General features: G+C 43.1%; 2 protein-coding genes across 5 annotated transcripts in view; one reads left to right on the top strand and one right to left on the bottom strand.

The window, feature by feature from the left end:
* fam222aa (family with sequence similarity 222 member Aa) overlaps positions 1–5,318 on the top strand; it is a 43,310-nt gene extending 37,992 nt beyond the window's left edge. Inside the window, exons 3-4 of one of the 2 annotated variants that reach the window (XR_009714441.1) lie at positions 626–4,095; positions 5,181–5,318. Coding sequence is in view for 1 of the 2 variants with exons in the window: in XM_061278751.1 (XP_061134735.1) it covers positions 626–2,085 (1,460 nt within the window). In the remaining variant the exon portion in view is untranslated. Of the gene's footprint in view, positions 1–625; positions 4,650–5,180 lie in introns of those variants that run through there. The other variant, XM_061278751.1, reaches the window with a different exon arrangement.
* Positions 5,319–5,337: 19 nt separating this feature from the next.
* Positions 5,338–26,124, bottom strand: trpv4 (transient receptor potential cation channel, subfamily V, member 4). Of its 3 annotated transcripts, XR_009714439.1 has the most exons (19): positions 25,944–26,124; positions 24,808–24,888; positions 24,159–24,601; positions 23,394–23,569; positions 22,749–22,901; positions 22,145–22,285; positions 20,334–20,632; positions 19,113–19,292; positions 18,868–19,026; positions 18,413–18,505; positions 18,240–18,313; positions 17,795–17,960; positions 17,630–17,696; positions 17,145–17,449; positions 16,636–16,763; positions 16,411–16,532; positions 15,134–16,211; positions 6,457–6,523; positions 5,338–5,442 (listed from the first exon to the last, which is right to left on the bottom strand). XR_009714439.1 is itself a non-coding variant. In XM_061278749.1 (17 exons), exons 2-17 carry the CDS (start codon positions 24,814–24,816, stop codon positions 16,111–16,113), a joined length of 2,616 nt encoding a protein of 871 aa, XP_061134733.1. In that variant the 5' UTR covers positions 24,817–24,888; positions 25,944–26,124; the 3' UTR covers positions 15,038–16,110. The 3 variants fall into 3 exon arrangements, 1 of the variants encoding a protein (XP_061134733.1); XR_009714440.1 differs by lacking the exon at positions 5,338–5,442 and having other exon boundaries at positions 6,297–6,523; XM_061278749.1 differs by lacking the exons at positions 5,338–5,442; positions 6,457–6,523 and having other exon boundaries at positions 15,038–16,211.
* Positions 26,125–26,837: the final 713 nt, after the last annotated feature.

Genomic DNA, 26,837 nt, shown 5'->3' with positions numbered 1-26,837 from the left:
TGAATTTATGGGATTGGAGAGTTTCACATTGCCACAGAGCGTTTACTATAGATGCTATTTTCCTGTACATATAGTTTTTTTGCTCATACATGTCTCGTTATAGTTTGATTTGTTTCTATTTAATTGAAGCCATTTTTGTTTTATTATAGGAATGCGGCCAGCTGGTGTCATTTACCTGAATGACACAGCACAGATGTTAGAACTGGGGCTGTTCATATACTGGGCACTTAGAATTCTCAAATGTGCCATTCCAATTAAACAAGCTTTGATCCACATTGTGCCCTCCTTGCTTAGTATCCAAGGCTAACCTAATTCATTGCTAAAGAGAGTTTGAATTAATTTCACAATGTACAGATTTAACACCGCCTAAGGTTCCAGGCTTTTGACAGAATGAGTTTTTAAAAAAGATCCACTTGGCAAGGGAGTTAAAATAGGAATGGAAAGAAGAATCTCTAATGGATTGAGCCGTTGCGATGGAACATAAACTGCAATCATGATAAGAATATGCAAATGATATTTTTTTTTGGGGAGACATTTTCTTTGTTCCCCTGGATATTTACAGTTAATTACAAAGGGAACATGGAGTCGAATCTCACTCATTCTTAACTCTCTGTTTGACCTGCAGGTGAACTGGTGGTGCCTACACATTCCCCTCGCTACCCCACTGCGGCAGAACTTGATGCCTATGCTCAGAAGACAGCCAACAGCCCTCTGTCCATCAAGATCTTCCCGACCAACATCAGGGTTCCCCAGCACAAGCACCTTAACCGGACTGTAAATGGATATGACACCACTGGCCAGCGCTACAACCCCTATCCACACTTCCACACCGGGGGCTACCATGGCCTGCTTGCCATCGTCAAGTCCTCTTCTTCCCCTTCGTTGTCATCTAACTCCACCTTTGTGTCATCAAAAGGAGTTCTCAAGAACTCCGACGGCAGACGGACTAAGCTCTCCCCTGCCCACATTGCCGTTGCCCCATACCCACCAAGTAGTAGCACTTTAGCCAACGGCCCCAGCCAGATGGGCTATCAAGCCGGGCCCACGAAGCCTCCAGAGGGCCCCGGCTTGTCGGTGCCCCCCAACGTCACCGTAGCTGGCTCGGTGATTCCGGTAACAGGGGGGCGTGGCCTGGCCCTCCCCGCACAGTCCAACCTCCCCTCCATCCAGAGCATCATTTACCAGATCAACCAGCATTGCCAAGCACAGGCTCTGCAGCAGGTGTGTCAAGGGGCGCCACCCTCCAATTCGAGTCCCTCCAAGCAGGGAACAACTGTCATGGGGGTCTCCTCCAGCTCCTCAGGTGGAGGTTACGTGGTGGGAATCGGCCCACAGGCCAACATGGTGTACACGGGTGCGGGGCTGCCGGCTCAAAACACAGAGGCGCTCAAGAGTGGGGTTTACGCGGACAGTATGGACTACATCCTCTGGCAGAAGCAGCAGCAGCAACAACAACAGCAGCAGCAGCAACAGGCGGTGCTACGAATGTACAGCGGGGGCAGCGGAGGGGGCGCGGCTGTCAGCAAGTCCCCCGAAAGCTGCATTCCTGTCGGCGGGATCATGGCGGGCCAAGTCTCCTCATCCTCTTCCAGACCTTACCACCTTACGGCGAGCGGCGGAGGCGGGCTGGACAAAGTCAGCTCCTCCCCGTTGAACTGCATGGGCATGCATGGGAATTTCTCAGTGGGTCAGTACTTTGCCCCCCCTTGGAACAGTGTCCTGGTGACACCGGACAGTGACTGCTACAACCCCCAGGAGCTCCTGGGCTCCTCCACGGGCGGGTCGGTCACGGGCCACAGAGAAGTGGGCTACCCGCACCATCCCTATCACCACCACCACCATCATCATCATCATCATCACCCCGCCATCGACAGCGGAGGCCGTCTGTGTTGCAGCCTGCCCAGCAAGAGTTTGTGCAACACGTCAGTGTTGAGCAACAGCTTGCAGTCTCTGGAATACCTGATCAACGACATCCACCCGCCATGCATAAAGGAGCAGATGCTGGGCAAAGGCTACGAGACTGTGTCGGTGCCACGTCTGCTGGACCACCAGCACGCACACATCCGCCTCCCCGTTTACAGATAGAGGCGCAACAGAGAATCGAGTTGTGAATTTGTAAAGAAAATCTTAAGGCAAAGGACGGATCCGGTTTTGCGGTGGGAGGGTGGATTTGCTTTAATGAGTGCGCGAGCTTAGCCACGAGAGCTCTTGTCGTGTTGTGTGACCCAATCTATGGTGGTTTCAAGCCAGGCTTTGAGAATTCCAAATAAGAAATGGCAGTAGCGATTGCAAGTGGGGGAGAAAAGGGATTTTAAAATCCTCCCGATGATCCGTTGTGCCGTTTGCCAATAGGAATTTTGCATTGATTTATTTGTCTTTCTGTTTCCGCTTTTGTTGCCCAAGTTATACTTGCCTGAACTACTTTAATCTTTGCTCTCTTTTCTTTTTCTTTTCTTTTTTTCTGATGGAATCATAGCTTGACATGAAGTGCATACGCCACTTGTACCCCCCACTTCAAATTCCAAGACTGAAGCTACTGTGTAGGTTGTCACTGAAATAAATGGTCTCTAGAGGACCAAAGTTTAGGGCTGCTCTCAACATCCAAAAACTACACGCAGATGGATGAGGACAGACTCAGTGAAATTATAGCCACGACTCTTGTGTTCTGCACAAGGGTCATCAAGTCTGATTAGGACAGGATAGTACATTATTAATGGTTATTGCTGTTATAATTGATACATAAATTGCACTGCTTGAATCTTGTTAACGTTGAAGTTTGGAATTTGGGTAGTTTGGATATGATATATTTAAGAAACTTGAAAAACTTGAACCTATTTTATGTTGTTTTATATATTTGTAGGTATATTTTATGCATTGGCTGCTATGGGGGAAAGCGTCTCTGATGCTTTGTTCTTTCCACTTGGTTTTTATGATTTAAATATTCCTGTTCAAGCAAACGTGCAGTTTCTTATGTTCTGTTTCGAGGCATCGTCACTGCTGTGGTTCTGTAAGAACCTGCAATGTGAGAGCTTGTTTTCATAACCAACACTGGAATCCACGGCGTGGGTGAAAAGTAACTTGGCATTAAAAATTGGGAAAACAATCAATATTCCAATTAACACGTTTTTAGGCAAGGGAGATGTTTTTTCATTCTTATTATTACATGGTAAAATGAAAGTCAACCTTCAGATTTGAACATGAAGTCATCATAGGTGGCTTCCAAAACAACAGACAGCCAAGCCAAGTAAGTGGCCATCTGGGAAAAAAATAAAGGAGACAATGGGGAAATAACACATCATATAAAATCCCCATGAGTGTTGTCTGTTTCCAAAATGTTTTCAAAACAACTTTAGCGAAACAAAAAAAATCTAAAAGCTATTCATAATGCCTGCTTTTCACCCACGCTGTGAAATTAACAAAGGAGTATTAGGCCCACACAGAAAAGAAAATTATACTTTGAGAAAGAAGTGATAATGTCGTGAGAATAAAGTCATGTCGTGAAAACAGACATAATAAACTTTTTTTTCATTGTAAACCAAGTTAACAAATATTTTCATTTCCTGATTATGAGTTTTCATATCCTTTTCTAAAAAACAATTAGATGTTTTATTTTAAATATATATATATAATTGTAATATTTTTTATAAAGTTGGAAATTATTTGGTTGAGAACATTTACATTTATCTTTATCATTTTCCTTTTTCCTTTCAGTGTCTTCCTAATACTCCTTCACAACAATAAATCTCGAAACGCTTATTTAAAGAGAACATAATACACAGAAAAAGAAACGATACAGTAAAAAATGTGAAGGTTATCGACATAACGATACATGTACGTGTGCTTAACACAAGTGTGTGTTCGCATGCGCATTTTAGCTCTTCAAAGCCTCTTCCCATGTCTCATTTGAAGATTTCCACCACAGTCCCCATAAAATCATACCTGAGTAATGTACAGGAATTCCTTTGCCGATCTCGCTTCCTTTTTAACGGAGGACTTAGCGTCTCCAATATTTGTAACTGTCACATCTGCCTTCTTTGTCAGGTGTCGTCATAGCGATGGAGGAAGCTGGGATAGAAGGGAGTCCTATTTCGGGAGGTACGGTTCACTCCTCTTGCAAATGAAAAAAATGAAAACAATCGTCTCTGACATCAGATGAAAAGAGACAAGGGTCATTGCTTTTCCTTGTTCATTTTAGCCCCTGGTTGGGTTGTATTTAGCCCAAGCCAGTCTTAACTAGATGATTCAGAGCGGTGAAATATTTATTATGACTGTGGGATTCCCTTGAATGTACTGCACTTAAATTACTGCGATGTGTTATTGCCTTGTGGGATTCAAGTGAAAGAGAAAAATTGGATCAGTGCAGCAGACCTGTGGTCTTGATTAGCATTTCTTTTGTCAGTGGAATTTCAATGCTAAATTCAATTTATTAAATAGAGCCGGAGCTTTGTTGTGGGGAAATACTGGCATCAGTCTAGATTTATGAAGTGCAATTATTATGACTGTATGAACATTTTTTTTCTCTGAGCTTACACCAAAAAAAATGTAAACTACAGTTGTCAATACATTCCCAATGTACCACGTCCCTAATCCCTATCTTTTTTTGTTTTGTTTTTGTTTTGAGGTGTAAAATAAATTTCTTTAAGACTATATCCAGAGGCCACGTCTCGGCTTTGACGTCTGTCGTTATTTGATCTAAACCTAGATGTCCTTTAGATGTCAGCGGGAAGTTGGACCCTGTGGGACCTCAAGCAGAGGCTTGACAAGTGATGTTGAACCTTTGCTGGCAATGAGAAAAAAAAACCTTTGAAGTTGTTTTATTTAACCCGTAAGGGATCCAAAAAGTGTTCATAATAATAACAAGCCTAAAAAAAGTATTCAATCCTGATATGGTGGCTCCCTCTCAGCACAAACTCGAAAAGAAAATATGTCCTGATTTGAACTTTGACAGCTGACCTGAATCTTGACTATGAGCCTTAAAATGGGACTTTAGATGGGTGCATAGCCCCCTGCACTGAGGTCCTGATGGCCTTAAGAATACCAAGCCCTCTGGCGTCTAATTTGCACAGTAAGCCTCCTTAACATTACAATAAAAAATAAAAATGAAAAAAAAACATGTTGTCTCAACAGCTTAACGCCCCAACCGCGGTCTAACGCATAATGCCATATTTTCTGTCTTGTAGAAATATTTTGACAGATTTACAGATACATCCCGTCCCTAAATCCCCTCCGTTTGGCTTCTGCATTAAACCCTGTCACATGACGTTGAAGTCAAGAGCCAACACTTGAGGCAGTGGAGATTCTGGTGTCTGGCCTTTCCCACCAATGCAGGTCCGGGGCAGCCGTCCTCTCAGCTAATGGGAGTATTGGGTGACAGTATCAGCGGAGAGTATTCAATGGCACACAGGGTTGAAATCAAACCCCTTTCAAATAGGAATGGATTTCCTGTAAGGTACAGAGAGGAGTACGGTAATTAGAGAGGAAAGACTTTGTCAATTCACATTCATTTCGATTAAAAGAAAGTATGTCGTTCTTTTGCTGTGTTTTGTGGCAATTTGTGCCAGACCCCGTTAACGAGGTCTTTTCGATGAGCCTTGGCTACGCTGTAACCCAGCTTCCTAATTTGGACAACGCACGCACGCTTAGGACATATTAGGATAATAGAATTACATTTCAAATTGATTTGTGTCTGAGCTGATCCATGCACGGGCTCACTCAGCTGCAGAGGCAGAGTGGCATATGGCATGTCATTATCCCCCCCACCCCCAACCCACCCGTTCAAGGCCAACGGGGTTCAGCAGTACTTAAAACAAACTGAAGGTTACGACTGGCCCCCATTGAAGGGGAGGACAGCGGGGTTGGGGGGGGGATGTGCATGTGTGTGGGGGGGGGCTAAAGCCCAGTCTCCGCTGCGTCTCAGAGGGCCTCAGCGGCGCACCGCGGTGCCCGGGTTCATCGGCCCGCTTTGAAAGCCGGCTGTGTTTGATCGAGGCGGGGGGATTTGTTTTCTGTTGGATTATACATGGTTACTCCCCGCTTGGCTGAAGAGGCCCTGCGCAATGTGACAGATCTCAAAGCAGAGCGAGATACAGGGAGGGATTTTGAGGTCAGAAAAGCCTCGAAGCATCAGTAATCAGGATAATTGCCATGTTCCTGCATGGTGCCGCTATCAGATGCCCCTCTTTGGCTCAGCTCGGCGGCCTCATATTCAAATTTAAACTCCATTGAAATCATCCTGAAAGACATATTGTGCCTCCATGTATCACACATTCGAGTAAATCAATTAAGTTTTAAACGCTGGAAGCCAATTACGCTGCCCAGGAAAGGACAGATGTGAGCGCCATGCGAATGAGGACATTTAGATCTATAAAACTTATCGACTGCTAACCTGTTTTCAAGGGCAGCGAGAGGCTCACCGGGATGGCCTGGAGGCGGTAACGTGGAGAGAAATTGACTTACCCTGCTTGTAAAGATCCTTTAGTAAATCCCATGAAGACCTTTAGCTGGTGCAAAGGCCCTGGTGCACCTGAGAGGGAAACGGGGCCAGTTAAAAACAAGCGGGGCCATAAGGGACGTGACGTTGAAGAAAACAATGGCAGCTGCTCACTCTGTAGAGTCTTGGCGTTGCTTCTCCAGCCTACACATGGTGTGTGTGTGTGGGGGGGGGGGACTTGGGCCTCCAGGGCGCCTTCCCTAACACCCCCTTCTCAATGTCTATTACTGGCAGACGAAGATAATGTCATAGGCTCCGACCAAGCATGAAAATACTTGAATCAATAATTCACATGCGTGTATGGCAAAATATACGTTTTCAAATACTGTAAAAATGTACAATGATAGGCGAGCACATAAATTTGCTTCAAAAGCCAATCCAGCAGGAGCTCGGGACATTCTATGTATTTTGAGCATCGACACTATATAGGTTCAGCTGAAGAAGCTTATTGCCTTCAAATATTCTTATGTAGACGTCTATATCCAATTCAAATATAAAAGTCTGGGGGGTTTTCTTTTTCCTCCTGTTTCATTTATTGGTTGTGTGCAATGTTCCTATGGGCAAACAAGGCTGTTTTCTTTCCTGGATGATCTCGAATGCACCAACTATGTCCAAGTCTGAGGGTACGGCAACCTTGAGAAAATAATATATATGGAAATAGGAAATATATAAAGCATCTCTCTCTCATTGTTCTCCCTGCAGTGATGTATTTATATGTTTGTGTCTGCTCAGGATGAAAACATTTTTTGGAAGTGCTGTATCTTGGGCAAAATAAAAGGTGTTAATGTGAAGCAAATCTGTTTTGGAAAAAAAAAATGTCGCAGGGCAGAACTTTTCAATGTGCCTATCGAGCCAAACATCCCTATGATTGCTTACTTTCTTTCCTTCGGCAGTTGTGCAATTTCCCCCTAATCTCCCCACAAACGTCATCTTGGATTTGCTCAAACAGCCACGCAATTTGCCCTCCATCCCTGAGACGGCTCTTCCCTCCCTGCCTTTTGTCAATCTCAGGACTGAAATGTAGAAGTTTGCTATTCATTGGACATCTCCTTTTATGGATGATTGCGTGACATAAGTGAATAAAGCAAATGACTTGTATGTGGGCTTCTTCTGTCGATCTGCTTAGTCGACGCCTCACTTTTTCTTTTGCTGTTTGTACTGTAAAGAAGGTAAGCATATTAGTCTTAGGGCACACATCTCCACCATATGTTGGTCTCCACAATCCTGTGACCCTTTTCACCAATCACTTCCTAAAGTGATTCGTTCTTTTTTCCGTTCATATGACTTCAACCAGTAGGTGTCAGTAATGTGCAATGAAGCTGGTGCCACCTTGCCGTAAAACAAAACGAAGAACAAAATGACGCAAATTCCTGTTCATGAACGAGTCGTGAATTGGATTTCCCGTTCACTAACCGAACGTATCTATGAGTGAGTGAGTGAGTGAGTGAGTGAGTGAGTGAGTGAGTGAGTGAGTGAGTGAGTGAGTGAGTGAGTGAGTGAGTGAGTGAGTGAGTGAGTGAGTGAGTGAGTGAGTGAGTGAGTGAGTGAGTGAGTGAGTGAGTGAGTGAGTGAGTGAGTGAGTGAGTGAGTGAGTGAGTGAGTGAGTGAGTGAGTGAGTGAGTGAGTGAGTGAGTGAGTGAGTGAGTGAGTGAGTGAGTGAGTGAGTGAGTGAGTGAGTGAGTGAGTGAGTGAGTGAGTGAGTGAGTGAGTGAGTGAGTGAGTGAGTGAGTGAGTGAGTGAGTGAGTGATATGCATTTCCAGTTCATCGCGAGAACGGATCAGTGAGGGAACGAATCCTGAATTTCCCGTTCACGAACGAGTTAATGAGTGAACTGCAAGGACATGCGGTCAGAGGAGGCAAGGTAGCCTCCCCTGCCATCATGAAAAGGTGAAAAACAAATTCAATTGTTTTTATTATAAAGTACATATCCAAACGATTTTCAACTTTGGAATATATGGTCGAAGCAGGAGGTCATCAGTAAAGGAAGAGCAACTCCGGAGTTAAAAGGTTTGATTCGGACAACGGGACTTCGGAACGGAGTGGTACGCACGATCGAAAACAAGTTTTTGATTCCATGTGTTTTATTGAGGGGTTTTATGTGTGAAGACTGCTGATATGAGATTTTAATTAAAATAGTTCAAATTAAATAATGAATAAGCCAACATTTTTGTGACACAGTTAGTTGCCGGGCAAATGTTACCGATTTGAATTTAGTTTTGGTTAACCCTAATCCTATTTAAACAAACAAAAAAAGTAGAATTAAAAAAAAAACTACCTAAAAAAATCTAAATAAACCTACCAACCTAAATTCAATCGACGCAATCCTAGGGATAGCCACCTGGGGGTGACCGGACGGCGTGGCGGCCATTTTAAAAAAATCATGGCACCGTGAGTGTAAGGGACACCCAAAATAAGGACCTTCAGGTAAGAGCAGAACTTAATAAAAGATGCTGTGGAGATTCCAGTGATCCTAACAGTCCTAATGGGACACCCTGCTAATAGCATCCTCAAATGTCAAAACCAAAGTACAGTAATTAAATGTGGTATTTAGATGTTCGAATTAAAATAGAAGTACAATACCAATAAGCAGTAATTGACAAAATAAAATTCACATCTGAACATTAAAATCAATGACATCAAAGGCATAGGGGAATAAAAAAGTAAAATAGTAAGATAGTGAATGGTATGAAATGGATAAGCAACTTTTGTACTCAACAGGGACATAGGACACAGCCATATCTGAATACACACTACTCAGGGTTGAGAATATTAAAATAGGTTTTGACAAATAATCGGAAATCCAACAAAAGCCACGCTCAGGGCCTCTCGAAAGTATATCCAAATTACCTGGAGTAACTACTGGAGAACGAGAGGTAGTGCACAAGCGACACACAAGAGGGAGGCACCAGGAACCTGAATGAATTGGAACCGTGAGTGTAGGAACTCTCTGAAATAGTGACCCTCTGGCAACAACAAACACACCAGGTTGGCCTTCCCTGGGGCCTTGCGGTGTATGAAGCACAGGGAAGTGGGAGGAATAAATCCAGCATCTCCTTAAGTTGTGCGTTGTAATGGGACAAAGGAGATTGCTCAAGACGAAAGGGGCATTCTTTTGTAGGCTGGGTCTCACTCTGATCAGGGTGGACTGATGCTGAGCTCATCTGCCTTGAGTGGCTTGACCTGGATACCTAGCGGTGTTAACGAAGGGTCAAGGTGACTCAGGGTGTAAGTGCTCAGGGGCTCCAGTGCTCTTGAACCCTGATCAGAGGAGAAAAGCAGTGGTTCACCGCAGCTGGCCTACTCTGATTGGGAAGGATTGATCCCCAGCTCTTCTGCCCTGAGTGGCTTGACCGGGATACCTAGCGGCACCACACACATTAATATTGGACTCTAAATGGTGACCTGGAACAGGTTCCCAATTCTTCCCCCTAATATTCACGTCCGCTAGTCCAACTTAGGTTACTAGGCTGAGGATGCACCGGGACCTAGGCGATGTAGAGCAGGGTTTCTTTTTCAGCCATTCCCTCCACAGGTATTGCAATACAGGTGAGTTCCCTCTAGGTACTTTGACTTCCCTGGAGCCTCGCGATGGATCCAGCGTCTCCTTAGGTCGTGCGTTGACACGGGACAAAGAAGATTGCTCAAGAAGAAAGAAGCCTCTTTTTTTGTAGGTACAACCGGGAGGAGAGCACTGGGGAGGCACTGCTTAGTCAGGGCTGGCTCCAGTGCTCTTGAACCCCGATCAGAGGAGAAAGGCAGCGGTTCACCGCGGCTGGTTCTCACTCTGATTGGGGAGGATTGATCCCCAGCTCTTCTGCCCTGAGTGGCTTGACCTGGATACCTAGCGGTGTTAACGAAGGGTCAATGCGACTCAGGGGGTACGTATGCGGCCCCCCTGAGTTCCGACTCTAGGAACAATGCACGCAGGGTGTGGTGGTCCAGAGCGGAAGGACCTTAATCGAGGCTCAGTCTTCTATGAGGGTTATCCTCGCTCATGCAACAGCACATTGCACCACACACGTTAATATTGGACTCTAAATGGTGACCTGGAACAGGTTCCCAATTCTTCCCCCTAATATTCACGTCCCCTAGTCCAGCTTAGGTGACTAGGCCGAGGATGCACCGGGACCTAGGCGATGTAGAGTAGGGTTTCTTTTTCAGCCATTCCCTCCACAGGTATTGCAACAAAGGTGAGTTCCCTCTAGGTACTTTGACTTCCCTGGAGCCTCGCGATGGAGGAAGCACGGCAAAGTTGGAGGAATGGATCCAGCATCTCCTTAGGTCGTGCGTTGACACGGGACAAAGAAGATTGCTCAAGAAGAAAGAAGCCTCTTTTTTTTGTAGTTACAACCGGGAGGAGAGCACTGGGGAGGCACTGCTTAGTCAGGGCTGGCTCCAGTGCTCTTGAACCCCGATCGGAGGAGAAAGGCAGCGGTTCACCGCGGCTGGTTCTCACTCTGATCGGTGTGGATTGAACCCCAGCTCTACTGCCCTGAGTGGCTTGACCTGGATACCTAGCGGTGTTAACGAAGGGTCAAGGCGACTCAGGGGGTAAGTATGCGGCCCCCCTGGGTTCCGACTCTAGGAACAAAGCACGCAGGGTGTGGTGGTCCAGAGCGGAAGGACCTTAATCGAGGTTCAGTCTTCTATTAGGGTTAGCCTCGCTCGTGCAACAGCACATTGCACCACACACGTTAATATTGGACTCTAAATGGAGACTTGGAACAGGTTCCAAATTCTTAGCCCTAATATTCACATCCCCTAGGCCAGTTTAGGTGACTAGGCCGAGGATGCACCGGGACCTAGGCGATGTAGAGTAGGGTTTCTTTTTCACCCATTCCCTCCACAGGTATTGCAATACAGGTGAGTTCCCTCTAGGTACTTTGTTTGACTTCCCTGGAGCCTCGCGATGTAGGAAGCACAGCAAAGTTGGATAAATGCATCCAGCATGTCCTTAAGTCATCCGTTGACATGCGACAAAGAAACTTGTTCAAGAAGAAAGAAGCTTTTTTTTTTTGTAGGTACAACTGAGAGGAGAGCACTGGGGATGCACTGCTTATTCAGGGCTGGCTCCAGTGCTCTTGGACCCTGATTGGAGGAGAAAGGCAGTGGATCACCGCGGCTGGTTCTCACTGATCGGTGTGGATTGAAGCCCAGCTCTTCTGCCCTGAGTGGCTTGACCTGGATACCTAGCGGTGTTAACGAAGGGTCAAGGCGACTCAGGGGGTACGTATGCGGCCCCCCTGAGTTCCAACTCTAGGAACAAAGCACGCAGGGTGTGGTGGTCCAGAGCGGAAGGACCTTAATCGAGGCTCAGTCTTCTATGAGGGTTAGCCTCGCTCGTGCAACAGCACATTGGACCACACACGTTAATATTGGACTCTAAATGGAGACTTGGAACAGGTTCCCAATTCTTACCCCTAATATTCACATCCCCTAGTCCAGTTTAGGTGACTAGGCCGAGGATGCACCGGGACCTAGGCAATGTAGAGTAGGTTTTCTTTTTCACCCATGAGGTACTTTGTTTGACTTCCCTGGAGCCTTGCTATGTAGGAAGCACAGCAAAGTTGGAGGAATTGATCCAGCATGTCCTTAGGTCGTGCGTTGACATGGGACAAAGAAAATTGCTCAAGAAGAAAGCTTTTTTTTGTAGGTATAACCGGGAGGAGAGCACTGGGGAGGCACTTCTTAGTCAGGGCTGGTGGCTCCAGTGCTCTTGAACCCTGATCAGAGGAGAAAGGCAGCGGTTCACCGCGGCTGGCCTACTCTGATCGGGGAAGATTGAATTTGTTTTTCCCCTTTTCATGATGACAGGGGAGGCTCCTCTGACTGCATGTCCCTGGCTGGAAGGTTTAACACCATATGGTGTTTTTGTTTAGCCCATATTAAATGATCAGTATAAGACCACAGGCATAATCATACTCTTTGCACGAGGATTTGATGACAGTGTTGTAAGCACCGAGGCCAAGAAAAGCTAAGTCTCTTTGCATGCATCTGGCCTAAGTGGTCAAGCTAAAGTCTCTTCGAAGGAAGATTATTGCAATTCTTAAAATCTCATCTCTTACAAAGCATAACAAAATCCATCAGTATGAAACAGGAACAAACCTGATTCCTCCTAATGCAATTTTTTTTTAAAAGAAGGTTCAGGTACACCTAACCCAGTGATTAGATAGTGGTGTAAGACGTTATCATAGAGATATTAATAAAAATATTTTTCATTAAAAGTAAATTGGTAATGAGCATAATTTAGATTTTGATCAGGATATCTTTGCTTTATTACTATTATTATTACTATTATTATCCTTAAAAATATTCTTAGTAGGGTGAGATTCAAAATGCAGCACATTTCTACACTCCCCCTAAATTACATCCACAATAATTAACAGTGGCAAATTCGTACGTTTGTAATGCTGTTAATCAAAGTCAAGGTTAGGGTTAGGGGTTAAGGTTTCGGGGTTAGGATTTAGGGGTTAAGGATTAGGGGTTAGGGTTGGGGGATTAGGATTTGGGGTTAGGGTTTAGGGGGTTAGGGTTTGAGTGTTAGGGTTTAGGGGTTAAGGTTAGGACAAACAAGACTCACAAAATACAATAATTAAGATGCACCAAGTTAACAAACATTTGCATATTCGTTTAGTATTCATGGTGACAATATTTTTTGTAACAACACTTCCTGTTGAAACTACAGGACTAACTTCAAGAACAATCGATATGAATGTTTTTCCCTCTTAGTTTTGTCGCCTTACCCGCGAGCTCTCCACCCACCTAAAAACATCAGATAAACTGGAGACTGATGAGGCCGCCTCCTCCGCCAGAGCGTGCGTTACTGGGAGACTGCACACTGATTTCATACACGCTCACTCGAACAGAAAAAGAGCTCCGTGGAGCAGAAATGCGTCTCTTATTAGCAAAACTCATTCACCTGCACGCCACATTGACTCCCTGGCAATTTAGCAATAAATCATGAGAAATACCCATGGAGGCCCGGCAGCAGACTGACGCCGTGACGCCACCGTGCCCTCGCCTGTCATTTTAGGCACCCTGAATCATTTTGGGTTCAGTGACCTCGTTTCATCTCTGATGAACTGAAAGGTCATCTCACAGACTACGCAAGCAATATGTCTGCGGCTCATCGTCTCCCAGTGCTCCCAGTGATTGCTCATTCAATTTAGAAATTCCGCACCTTGGTGTAATATTTCACCGGGGATCATGGGAAGTATTTCACGCAATTATTTCAGCAAAGAGAAAATGAAACCTACGGCTGCCCTGGGGGTTGCCTCCTTCTTGAGTTTAGCACTGCTCAGACAGTGGAAATTGCACTGCACGAGCAAGTCGGTCAGCAACATCGTGCCGTGCATAAACGAGTTGGCTGAATCCCAGCAAAGAATCTGTGTGCTACTTATCAGCCTAAACACCTTAAAGCTTAACTAGCTGGACAATGGCTGAACATTCTGTGCTTCCAGTTGCTGAGCTTACATCAGCTTTCGCTCATTTGCCGTTTGAGAGTCTACCGCAGAGCGAGCATGATTCTAACTTATTGGTCGACACACATTTGTGTCGCGGTGAGCACACATATTTTGTTAACCACACGCATTTTCTCTGCAAGCGTGCATCTCCAGAGTTGCTGACAGTGATACTTGCAGGACCGAGGCCTGGCCTACTTAAGGGGCTGCAGAGAGGAGGGCAGGCCAACTTGTCAGCAGCACTAGGTGCTTGCTGCTTAGATAAACCTGCAGGATTAGTGGCCCAGTTAAAGTTGGGGCAAAGAGGATTAGCCTCTTCTCTTCTGAGGTGGCAAGAGATTCCCTGCATGTCCTTCAACACTGCTGGCCTTAGAGAGAGATGAGAGCAAGTGCGAGGGGGTTGAGTGCTCCAGGTTGTGCCCTTACTTATCTGAGCGAGAATCATCTTTGGAGCATGTTTAAAAAAGGAAGAATGAGAACAAAAAAGGGGAGCAAAGGTGAGGAATAAAAAATAAAGGTAAAAAGGACTGAAGCATTGCATAGATGGTTCCCAGCGTGTTTTCATTAAAAAGGCGAAAGCCGTTATTCCAGTGAGGTCGGGTGTTACAGTGAGGTCAGTCGTGGTTTGGCAGAAATGTATTTAAGTGTTTTAGAAATTATTTGTCATCATGGTATTGAGAGTATGTACTTAATATCATATTTACATTACATTTACGTGTTACTGTAATTTCGACGGCTAAGTGCAGCATTTCAGACCTCTACTGCCACCAGCAGGCAATGAGCGAGAACAGCACAAATCCTCAAATAAAATAAAAAAAAACTAATAGAAAAGGGAAGCTTACCCTTTATTTTGTTTTTTAGGGCGAATTTTGTATTTTATTTAAAAAAAAATATATATATATCATTGAATTTAAATTAATTATTGTCACGATTCAAGATTCAAAAATTTTATTTCAAAAGTGTGAAGCAGACATGCTAATGACGGCTCATCTTCTTTACTTTCAGGGGGAAATTATTGTACAGCATTTTACTAACTAAACATACTTCAATTCAAGCAGTGTGTTAATAACTTGTTGGATACAAATCTGAATTTGATCATCTTTTCTCTGTTTATTGTCCTCTGCAACTATCAACTGTACAAAAAATAATTATGACAGGAATGTAAACATAGTGAAATGTTACCTGTAAAGCATCAATGAAAACGACCTCCAATGATGCCTCTTGGACTGCTCAAATAACTCCAATATGGCCATACAGTACATACATACAGCATATAGATAAATAGGAAGCACAAAAACAAGATCTTGTACAGGGCAAGGAGCCAAATGCATAAAACATACTCTACTAAATAGAGGCAAGGCCTCTGCCTCGATTATGCAAATATCTCGCAGCTGCAAGGAACATAATAACTCCGGAAATTCAAAGACAACGCACAGCACGTAATGCTATTGTCTACTACTTGCTTGACAACAGTAACCTTGCTCATAAGGCCCATTTTTCCAGAACAATGTCTGCCTTTTGCAACAATAATGTATTGGGGATGAGCACAGTGCATTGTTTAACTCCAAAATAAGCTGCCTACCCAAGCTGGCAACTCAGGCTTGAGACTAGTTTTAAAATATATAATCAATTCCATATAAAAACACACTACAACTAGTATCATATTTAACAGTAGCAACACTAACAATCCTAAAATAGATAAATATTTATTGCTGCGTTTCTTACTGCTGCGATTGTCCATTTATAGATTTAAAAAAAAGTCAGCACTGTAAGAGATGTGATACAGTAATTGTGTTTCTGTAGGACTCAATTATAGGAATGCAGTACTGTGACTGTCAAGTCCCTGAGTAAAATGCAATTACACGGAATATTTTCATGATGTTTTATGACATATATTACAGCTATACTGCTTCGTTAACATTCTTGATTTCACGGTTTTCTCTATAAGGAGCCGGTTATTTGACATGTTGCACATCCATTGCCCAGTTTATGAGGGCTACTCCCAATGCCACTGGCTTTCAATAAATATTTACAATGGGGGTGCCATGAATAAAAGGCGTGCAAATGAGCGCACTTTAACGGGTGCCAGCAGAGTGATCTCCTTTCACACACATCTCGGCTGTCTTGGAACTAGAATCACAATTAGCCCACTGTGGCTTTCAATGCTTGGACGTGAGGGGCTCCATCTCTATCACCAGATCGCGAGGTCGTGGCCCCCGACTTAACTCCACCACCCGTGGGACCACGGTGGACCAGCGGTCTGGAGGGGGGGGCACACACAGAGAATGGATTGGTTTTTCTCTAATGAATCACAGTCTAGTGTGGAATGTTCATATACATACATAGTACATATACTATATATATTTATATATATACACACACACACATTTGTATATATAAATATTCATGCATTCATGCTTTTGTGCATTTATAGTCATGAAGTGCAGTGACAATCTCACCCCTCCGTAAGGCTCTAACACTTTGTTGAAGGCCATTGGCCTGACAGGTCTCATTCTTGCCCGGGTCCTCATTGATTATTGCCAGGTTTTGATTCCAATGGCACCAGTTCACCTCATCCACTCTGTTAAAATACGTGTGGTCCTTGTAAGCTTTATTTTCGAAACTTCCTATTTACAGTTTCCATTCAACATCTTTTTAAAAAATGACTATGAAATGTCAAGTACCTAAAGCACAATCGTCGGTCAGGTGTTCCATCCCAGTTCTTGCCTACGGTAACCATCTCTCCAACTCGAAACGACTTGCGAATACAAACTGGGAATGAGCGTTCGATGTCCAAGATAGTTGTTGCCCACTGCAAACACACGATATATATTTTTTTTTTCATTGAAATACCTGGAAGTTAAAATTGTTACAGTCTTCACAACACTCATTTTTAGTACAATAGTTCTGATAACGTCATGTTACGATAGGTTCAATATATTCATTTTCATCATTATCTTTATAAATTAAATTTGCTGACAATATGATATTGTTTTGAAGCATGTGATGTCCATTTCAACTCCCGTAAGTCACAAAATATGTTTCCATAGCTAGAAAAGGGCTACTTTAAAAGAGTCTATTTGAAGTTCATAGATGGGTCAGAACACAAGAAAAACAATTAACATCAGTATGCATGAATAATTGAAAAAGTGTGAGTGCAACTCTTTCCCTTTTATTGTAAGAATCAACTGACCTGCAGCTTCCAGATTTTTTTGCTCTCCTTGGACACCTGGCCCACCGTCTCCCCCATCAAAGCAATCAACATGTTGAGCAGCAGCACAAAGGTGAGGATGATGTAGGTCACTAAGAGAATGAGGAAAACTGCAGGGTATTGAGCACTGTGGATCATGTCCAATTCTCCCATCCCAATGGTCAGCTTAAAGAGGTCCAGTAAGAAGGTACTGAAGGTGTCAGGGTCCCTGCACTTGGGGTAAGTCGGGCAGTCTCCGTCGCAGTCCGTGCCCGGGGGAGGGCACACGCTGAGGAGCGATACAAGAGCTGTGTAGGGTTAGAGCACACGGTTATTTATTTACAATTTGTTTTCATATTGTATGAACGATACACAATAGTGTATGATATTGAAGATTAATACAAGAAACATGTTAAAAAAAGAATGACTTCATTATGTTAGAAAATATGCTAAAACTCAAAAAGCTTTCAGGTTCATGTTGTTCTCACCTGATGCATAGCCAATCATAAAGAGAACGTACACCAGTAGAAACCTGAACAGGTCTTTGAAAAGAATCTGGGAGTCAAGCACAAACGCGTCATAATTGTAGTGCAGTCGTATTTGAGGTTTGATAAGTACTTTTTTCTCTGAATGGTTCATAAATATCAATGCACCTTCTGTATCATGATGCTGTAGGTACCAGTGAGCTTGAGGCCTCTGGTAAAGTAAAGTGTGTTCATCCAGCCCAGGACGAGAGCAAAGACCATCACAGACACATAAGCCTCAATGCCAGACAAGTAGAGAGCAGCTGTGACTATGATCAGTATCGAGTAGATGAAACTGAAAGGACACAGAAGAAAAAAATAAAAGTGTCAAGGAGAGCGCTTGCGGTGCTAAACTCTGACACATTACTGCTATGCAAAGGAATGTACAAAGGTGTACAACATTCAGTGCCCTTTGTTTTAATCACGACTTTAATTAAAGATGTCAACTTGAAAACATGGCAGGGAGGAGGTAAACTAGACGATTCAATTAAGAGGAAGCAGAATTTGCCGCGGGTGAAAATTCACAAGATGTGAGGAAGGGTGCTTGCTGTGTGGGAGGTAGTGCGAGACTTACTACAGCAGTTGAAAGGATCCATCAATAAATAACGACTTCACCCCAGGGCACTTCTTCAAGAAGAGGTCCTTAATCTGCAATGAGTTGAAGATACATTTCCATAAATGCAACAACAAACACTCATTAAAGACGCAAGTGAGCAACCAGCCATTTAATATTTGAGTTGTACTCACGTTGGTTAGGAGGAAGAAGATTCCCGATGCTAATGTGATGAACTCTCCTGCCATCCGCAAGTAGTCACTGGATGTTGTATAAGGATACGGGGGCTACAACATAAACAGCGTGATTAGAAGGATATTTATAAGTATTCAAGGAGATAAAATCTGAATATTGCATACAAAATATTATATTTGGTACAGCTACAAAATCTATTGAAATATAACCATAAAGTGTACATGATGAATTAAATAACCAGATTTTATGACAGTATAGTGGTCGGGGATTGGCAACTGGAGCCTGCACACTGTAGGCAGTCCCAATTTTTAAAATGACATTTTTGTCAGACATCACATTAGGATTTAGTCGGATTAAAAATTGTGCCCCCCTTCCATTATTTGTTGTCTGTCTGGTATAGTTTGTGAGTGCATTTGATGTTGACTCAGTGGCTCTCACAGTTTCTAGCACCCACCGTTCCCTGTGTCGGGTGGTAGTAAGCCACCAGAGTGAAGATGATCATGGTGAAGAGGTAGGAAACTACGTTGATGTAAAAGGTCACAGCTGCAAACCTCTGCCACTTGGCCCTCAGCAGTTCGTTGATGGGCTCCACTGCTAGCATCTCGTGACGGATCTGACAAAAGGACATTGTCATCTGTCTTTTTAATACAGTGGACTAGAAAGAAACTTTTTTTTGTGTGTTTGTTTTATTTGTTTTACCTCACTCCGACTGTTGTAAACAAGGATCTCAAGCACAGATGGTTCCCCACCACAAGTGTCCAACGAAGACAGATCATAAAGGGACGAGTACACTGGTCCATAAGCCCAGTCCTTAAATTTGCGTGACAGATGCCGGACGTCCTCATCTTTGATCTCACGTCGGATGATGTGTTGAAAAACCTGTGAAATAGAATTAATATGATTTTATGCAAGATTTCATCTTGTCATTGCATGTTGCAAGTCTTCACAAAAACACTTGATAACAAAAACATTTAATATTCAAATGAGTGGGCAAATATAAAAAAACAAAATGCGGTGATAATGAGGGCTGCCATTTGGGATATCTAGAAAGAAAACAAAAGTGCAACTGCCTCACACTCAAATCACACGCACGTGTAAACAAGTGCAGTGCAGCTCAGTTTTTGACTCATCGACATCACGGCTAGCGAAATGCTTTTGCCAGAACATTTAACGTGGTAAATCTTTTGTAATGCAATTGGAAAAAAAGAGCAATAACAAGGCAAATTTAAGTGGCATTTAAGCAGCCTCACATTGGCACATCTGATGGCACAAAACAATAAAGTTAATGTTTTCATCGCAGATCATAATAATTCTTACTATTTAAACTTTTAGTGTTGCACCTGTCTGCATTCTACATTTCAGAAAACAGACGACAAATTATTGACGTTCCACTTTCCAAAAAAGAACGATTACATACCGTATGTTGTCGCTTAGCTTTAAATGTGTTTCTGTTCACGCAAGTATTTAACAGTTTGTTTTGCATTTTATCCCCTTACTGTAAAAAATGTTAGATAAACCGTGACCTACATGTGAGCTGCATACGGAACCGTGATTTCAACACTTCTATCGATAATACATTTCTGTAGTTTTACTGTTCTACCATTACAACCGGCCTCCTGAGTGCAACCATAAATAAAATACGGCCTGTAATGATAACAAGCTTGACAAACCTGCCCTAACCCAAATCTAATCTCAAATTAGAACCACATGGAGGAGCGATTCTGTTGTTGTTTTTACTTGATTGTACCAATGCTAAAAATAAGTACTGTAAAGTTATGCGACTACGAAAAGTGCAATTATGGAATTGACAAATAGTCACCAGCCTATTGCAAGCAATGAGCATTCCATTGTTGGATGGGAAGCTCCCAAGTTGAATTTGTAAAATGGTTGTTCTTGGGTGCTATTTTCCATCCATCTTACCCCAATCTTGCCCAGTTTGGCCGCCATCATAAGAGGAGACATGCCATCATTATTGAGCACCCTCTCCAGGCTGCAGTCTGGGTACAGTTTGGCGCTCTTGATCAGAAGCAGGTCATACATCTTGGTGAGGAAGCGGGTGTTGTCCTTGGTGTTGTCCGCAATGTGCACCAGGGCGTGCAGGACCGTGTTGCCACGGGAATCTTGGCGCCGCAGGTCGGCCTTCTTGTGGGGATTCTCGGTCAGGTAGTGCACAATGTTTGGCTGGTTGGTGCACGCGGCCAGTGAGAGAGGAAGCTCACCTGTGGGAGCCAGAAAGGAAAATTGTCAATTCCCTGGGGAGGACAGCAATTTGCTTGATAAAGCAGCTAATGAATGCAAGAGTTAATTAGGAACTGTTGCTGGCTTCTTTCGGGATGTGTTTGCGAAGCATACTAAACATGGATCAAAGATTGGACTCTAATCCCTGCTATGAAAACAGCACAATTAGCAGTTGTTGGAGGGAAGGTTGCAATGGGGCCAGAGTGCAAAAAGCAGCTGCAGAAAATGAGCCGTTGCTATGGGTGACAGATTACTTTGTCACCTCAGATAGAAACGCTCCTCTTCATGGATTTGCACGGATGCACGCTGAGTGTTAGCGTGAGTCGAAATCCCATTAGCCATCAGCCCTGCCAGGTTCCTGTTCACCTCGCCGCAAAGCTCCGCAGCAAATTACTCTCACTGTGCACGGACACGCTGGGATTTGGGAATGACAACCGTGCTACGTGCAAATAGAAATCATTTCCTCTGTGATGGCTGACGAGTAAAATGTACGTTTACAATCAAATGCGAACATGCCGTTATATTGAGTAGACAGGACCAAAATCGAGGAAGGCACAAATTACATTGATTTCAGTGCTACATAGAAATATTTAATCCATCCTGGGGTTGTTTTGTTTTTAATAATGAGAAAGACGTGTTGTAAATATTTCTTCTACTGCAGTTTCTTTATTAGATGCTTTTTTTTTCATTTTGTTTCATTGTCAAATAAAAAATAGTGACTAACAGAGATACTTTTCTGAAATTCTATTCAAATTCTGAGAAAATACTTTATACATCTATTTTTGAAATAACAAACGAACAAAATGCTGGAGATGGATTAACTGAGGCTATAGGGTTGACCATAGCACTACACCTTTCCCAAAAACCTGTATTATATATAATTGATAGATAAATAAATATGTTCATTTCCTTTTGGTGCGTTTCAAACACTGTACTTTTTCACTTTTAGCTGAGTTCAGGAATTGAATCAGTACTTTTGACACCTCGGCTTGTAAGTGAGCCACATCTACCAACAGAGGGTAGTGTTGTGTTTTGCTCTAAGTGAAATCGTGCCTTTCAGAACACAAGACACCTTTCTTCTGATGCAACTTGAACACGTGCCATGCTATACACACGCATACACACACACGTGTTTGTAGAGCATTGCAGGACTGCCTTCAAGAAACCCTGAAAGGTGGAGATTCAGTCAAAGACACTAGCACTTTCTGAATTGGCCAGTTTAAAAGGGGGAGTAGTAAAAAAGTGTCACTTTTTCTCTGCCAAGAACATGTAACAAGGTACTTCTCCATCTTGGCAGCTGCTTGAAATGCATTCAGAGTGGAAATAAAGTGACTGGTAAAGCTGCAGACACGGCGCATCATTACCTCTGCGTCATTTTCCTCAACACTGCTCCTTGTCTACAGTCTTTCATGACTTAAAGAAGAATCTGAGGTTTAATAGAGTGCAGTTAGAGACAAAGAGGCACAGTTTAAAGTAGGCACTTGGGTTATTACCAAAGTAGAAGTAGCCCCCCTCGTCCCTGGGTTGGAAGAAACGTCCTCTGGCCTGCGCGTGAACATCGGCTCCTTTCTCCACAAGTAATTCCACATATTGCTTACACCGGCGCTCGATGGCAATGTGGAGCGCCGTCTGGCCTGACCAAAACAAAATTATAACAAGGAATTATTCAAATAGAATAAAGTGTTTGTGAAAATGACTTTCAAATTGTGTGAGCAAACTCTTTCAATCATGCAAAGGCATGGTGGACACCTTTCGGGCAGATGTCAAACAAAGCTGAGTGAGAGCTGCAAAGTGTTTCTATGGAAACAAGTGTTTTGGCATTGTCACACGAACTTAACAGTTTTTCTGAACCAGACACAAACAAAAAGTTTCATTATCCTCCCGGTGACCTTTAGTCTGTGCAGAGGATGGAGAAAGTCAGGTACTCAAAAGAGCAACATTTCTACAGCTGTAAACAGCCACCAAGCACATTTGCACTGTAAATACTGACACTGTACATTCCTTTTCCTCACAATAGGACCTCACCCTTCGCTCTAAACAGCTTTGACACAAGGAAGGAGAACTCAACTTAGATTGAAAAATGAGCCATAGTCATACCTCTGTAGTAGACATCCCTGAAAGGTGTGTTGACAAACTCTCTCAGGCTTCCAGTCTTCTCCGCTATGTCCAACAGCAGCGGGATGGTGTCGTTCTGCCCGCTGTAGAGGTTCAACAGAGCTTTAGGAAGACACGTCTTGCCAGTGGATGGCTCTAATGGGGAAATGACAAGAAAAAAAGAAGAAATAAATGACGTATAAAGTCCCCTCAAATGACTAGTTTATCACATCGTTGGTCTACAATGGTCCCCACACTATCTCACTTATTTTTACAGTCAACAGGTTAAATTGAAGAGAAGTAATCTAGTCAGGTCTTCTCTATTTTCAGCCTCCTTCTAAATAGTCTCTGAGTCCTCCAGTAGGCCACAGTTTGCTGTGATTTTTCCCTGCTCCCTGTTATAAAACCTGAGCATACACAGGAAGCTTTTCTTGCAACTCCCCATGCTAGAACAAAGTCTATGACATCAGCGCCCTTTCCCGGTCAAATCTATCTGGGTCAAAGAACAGCAAAAACCCAGAGGATGAACGGGAAACAGAAAGTCAACAAGGTGGAGATTACAATGGGTTCTGCTTGGACAGCTAAATGCCCAGCCTTTGCTAGCTCTGTTTAAACACATCCTGAGAATGCAGACACTCCCGGTCCTACCTTTGAACTCCTCATCCGTCAGCCTCTTGTCGTTTTTTTCCAAGTACTCCAACAGGCCCTCCAAGGCTTCAGGTTCCCCACGTGACACGCATTCAAAGAGGACGGAGCGGTTGAATACTTTCATAACCTTTGGGGGGTCCTCACTTGGACCGTCCACGTTGGATGTCTCGGTTTTACTATGACGGTACACAAAGCTCAATTGTCATGTATCTTCTGGAAGATGCTTCAATTTGACATACACAAACATGAGCACAGAAGAATCTGAAAATCGTGACCACAACTCCATCAAGCAAACCACAAATTGGGAATCGGGTCTTCTCGCAAGTCCAACATGATTGAACTTTCACAAATGTTTCTTCTTGAAGAACAAACAATTCCCACAGAAACCAACTCCACAGGTTGTTCCATTTTCACTTCAGGGCTATTTTCTATGTGTTCTAATGCTTTTGCCCATGTAGTGTAGAGCTCTGTGCATGAGCAAGGAAAGTGCAGGGTGGAGGTAGTTATCCAAATATTACCTCAACGGCAACGGAAGGCACCAACAACATGCGCTCTGTTAGATTACTGAAAGAGGCCCACAGTGTATGTGTGTGAGCTCACACTTTATGTGCCACACCTCTGTCCACAGCAGTTGGAATATTTTTAGATTAAATTTTTCCAACGCAATGTGTCCCAATGAAAGAAAATGTATTTGGTCTGTTGCTGTAGTTTAAAATGAATGGCTTCTATAAGGTGATGGTGTCATTTAACAAAGTGCCTGCTTACCCTCTGGGCAGCTTCTTCCTGCGTCGTTTCTGGTTGCTCGTGTTCCTGTAGGTGCCATAGTCAAAAAGGGAGTCCATAGGTGCTTTCTTTGGGCCTGGAACCACATTTGATTCATATATAGTGGATTCCAGGAGATCCATGGGGTTGGAAATGCCCTTCTTGAAAGCACCTTGGAACTTCATCCGCAGGTTTTGTCTCCCATCCACAGGCTGTCCGGACTGAACCAGTTCCTGGGCTGAATTCTGGCTGGCGTCCTGAGTAGATGGGGATCCATCCGCACTCTCAAACAATTCCGAGAACTCTGACAAGAACTGCCCTTCGGTCTCAGCCTGAGCGAGATCGCCATCGCCGGGATCGATCGAGAGGGCTGTGCTGGCTGAGGTGGTGTCGGTCTTGGACAGGGCGAGGTGGCACCTTCTCAGGAGGGTCGTTGCAGAGCGACCCTGGAATTACAACAGTCACACTTGCCAACTTAAAAGAACTTCAGCAATAGCTGAGACAAACAGAAAAGGATGGTGCCAAAAATTTAAAAACATTCTGCTGATTTTTAAAACACTAATCTCAAGTAAGGAATGATTATTTTTTTGTACAAATTCATTCAGCTTTGGTTGTGAAGCTTTTTATTTTTTATAGTGCATGGCTTGCGTACCTCATTCATCCCTTTTATCACAACAGTGTGGTAAATTCTTCTTCAAGGGGAGTGGAAATGATGCTGAAGCATGGGTTCAACCTAAAAAATACCAACGGAGTTACTGCAAACCCACGCTAACATTTATGCATGCTTTAAAAAAAACAAAAAAAAAAAACATCTGACCATCATGAAATAAAATGTGGTTTGTGTCTGCCGTTTGGAAATTTGGAAAACAGATGCCAAAGGCAATAAGGTGACTGTTGCGTTGGCTCTGTGATTGGTCAGAGAGCCCATCAGGCAGAATCACACCACCTGCACGTTCAAATGCACGACAGGTTTGCTCTAAACCGTAAATAATCTTCCATTTCCAAGTCACTGTGGGAACATAAACATACATGTCGCTAATATGGGCCCTACGAACGTTTATACAACATGTCAACCCTTAAAGCATCCTCTCAAAACCTGCTTTGGCTCATGTCAATGCAATCTTATCTAAGCTCTGAGAGAGAACAAGACAAACACGAGAGGGGTGTTTGGGGGGGTCTGGCTCTGAGGGACAGCTATGACTCACACACTGGCTTATCATTCCGTTACACTTCATTTCACGTTGGAGAGTGAGCACACACTAAAAAAAAGATGACCTTAATATAGTTTCACAAAAGTTTAAAATTATGAGATGATTAATGGAGGTGTCTGGGGGCACTTCTGTACAGACCAGCTGTCTGATTTGATGGATCAGATGCTCTGAAATTTCTAGTCACACAAAAGTAATAAAGATTCTAAAAGCCCTGTGACTCAGTGGCCTAAAAAGCAGTATTTTCAATCTGGAGTGTTGAAGTGGTGGGGTACAACGCTCTTTTTTCTTTTCTTTCACAGGCCCCCCAAATCCATGACACTGCTCTCACACACGTATTGCAGGTACAGCGCTGAACTGTGGATATCCTCTTGTGACAATTTTGACAAACAGGATAACATGCTCCACTGATGGTTTTTCTTTTCATGTTAAAAACACAGTTTCTTGATTTAAAGAAAATAGCAAACGGAATAAAATTAATAAATGTATTTCCTTTGCTCCTCTACACTAAAGTTGTTTTTAAAAAAAACAATGTACATATAATAAGAGGCCCTGGTATTAAAAAGCATGAAGTCTTTACCTTAATCTGCAAGGCTGGTTTTATTTCTTTGCCTTCTCAGTCCGTCTTCATCATTTCCAGTTTTTCTTCACCAGTTGAATTTTAGTCTCTCTTCAACTTTTGACTTTCAGGTGACATAAAGCGCTTCAAGAGAGATGGCCGAACCCGCCGGTAAAATGCAGCGCAACGACGCACGATTCATGCTGGGATTTAGGGTGGAGTTGTCATTTACTTGGCTCCAAAGTTGGAACTGACGCGGCAGTAAAACATGCAGTACCATACATTACCGCAAGAGGGGGACTCTTGATCGTGAACAGAGAATGAGAGGAGGATACACATTTTACAAATAATAAAAGTACAAACTCGGAAAGGGTCAAATGAACTCCGTATTTAAAAAAAATAAAAAAATAAAAAAAAACTAAGATAGTTAACTGAAAAAATTTTTGCTCTTCTATTATGATTCCTAGTAATGCTGTCAAAGCAATAATTTGAAAATGTAAATATCTTGATAAAGTGTTACGTTATTTTTCTATATTACCTACTGAGTTAAATGATTGCCAATTACTGTGATGAGATTGATGCTAAATAATCACCACAAAAGTGAAATGCACACGGAAAAACAAATAAAATGTTGCATGTTTTGTTTATTGTACTTATAGTGGTATGCTTGTTATCAAACATGACATGCTTTTGCCCACCCACATTATGAATTAAATACAGCAGCAATTCGAGGCTTTGGAGATTTACTAAAACAATTAACACCCATGTTGAGGATATTTATTATAGATAAGGAGGAAAATGAAAATGAAATGATGCCTCTCAAGGGGACATACGTTTTAAGCAATAAACAAAACAAAACAGATCATTGTAAATTCAGGTAATTAAAGTCTTGTGGCTAACAATAGCTTGGACAGC

Source organism: Syngnathus typhle, linkage group LG5 (genome assembly GCF_033458585.1).
Source record: "Syngnathus typhle isolate RoL2023-S1 ecotype Sweden linkage group LG5, RoL_Styp_1.0, whole genome shotgun sequence".
NCBI classification, from domain to species: domain Eukaryota; kingdom Metazoa; phylum Chordata; class Actinopteri; order Syngnathiformes; family Syngnathidae; genus Syngnathus; species Syngnathus typhle.
Note: the sequence above shows the minus strand (reverse complement) of the source record. Positions and strands in the feature narration are given on the sequence as shown.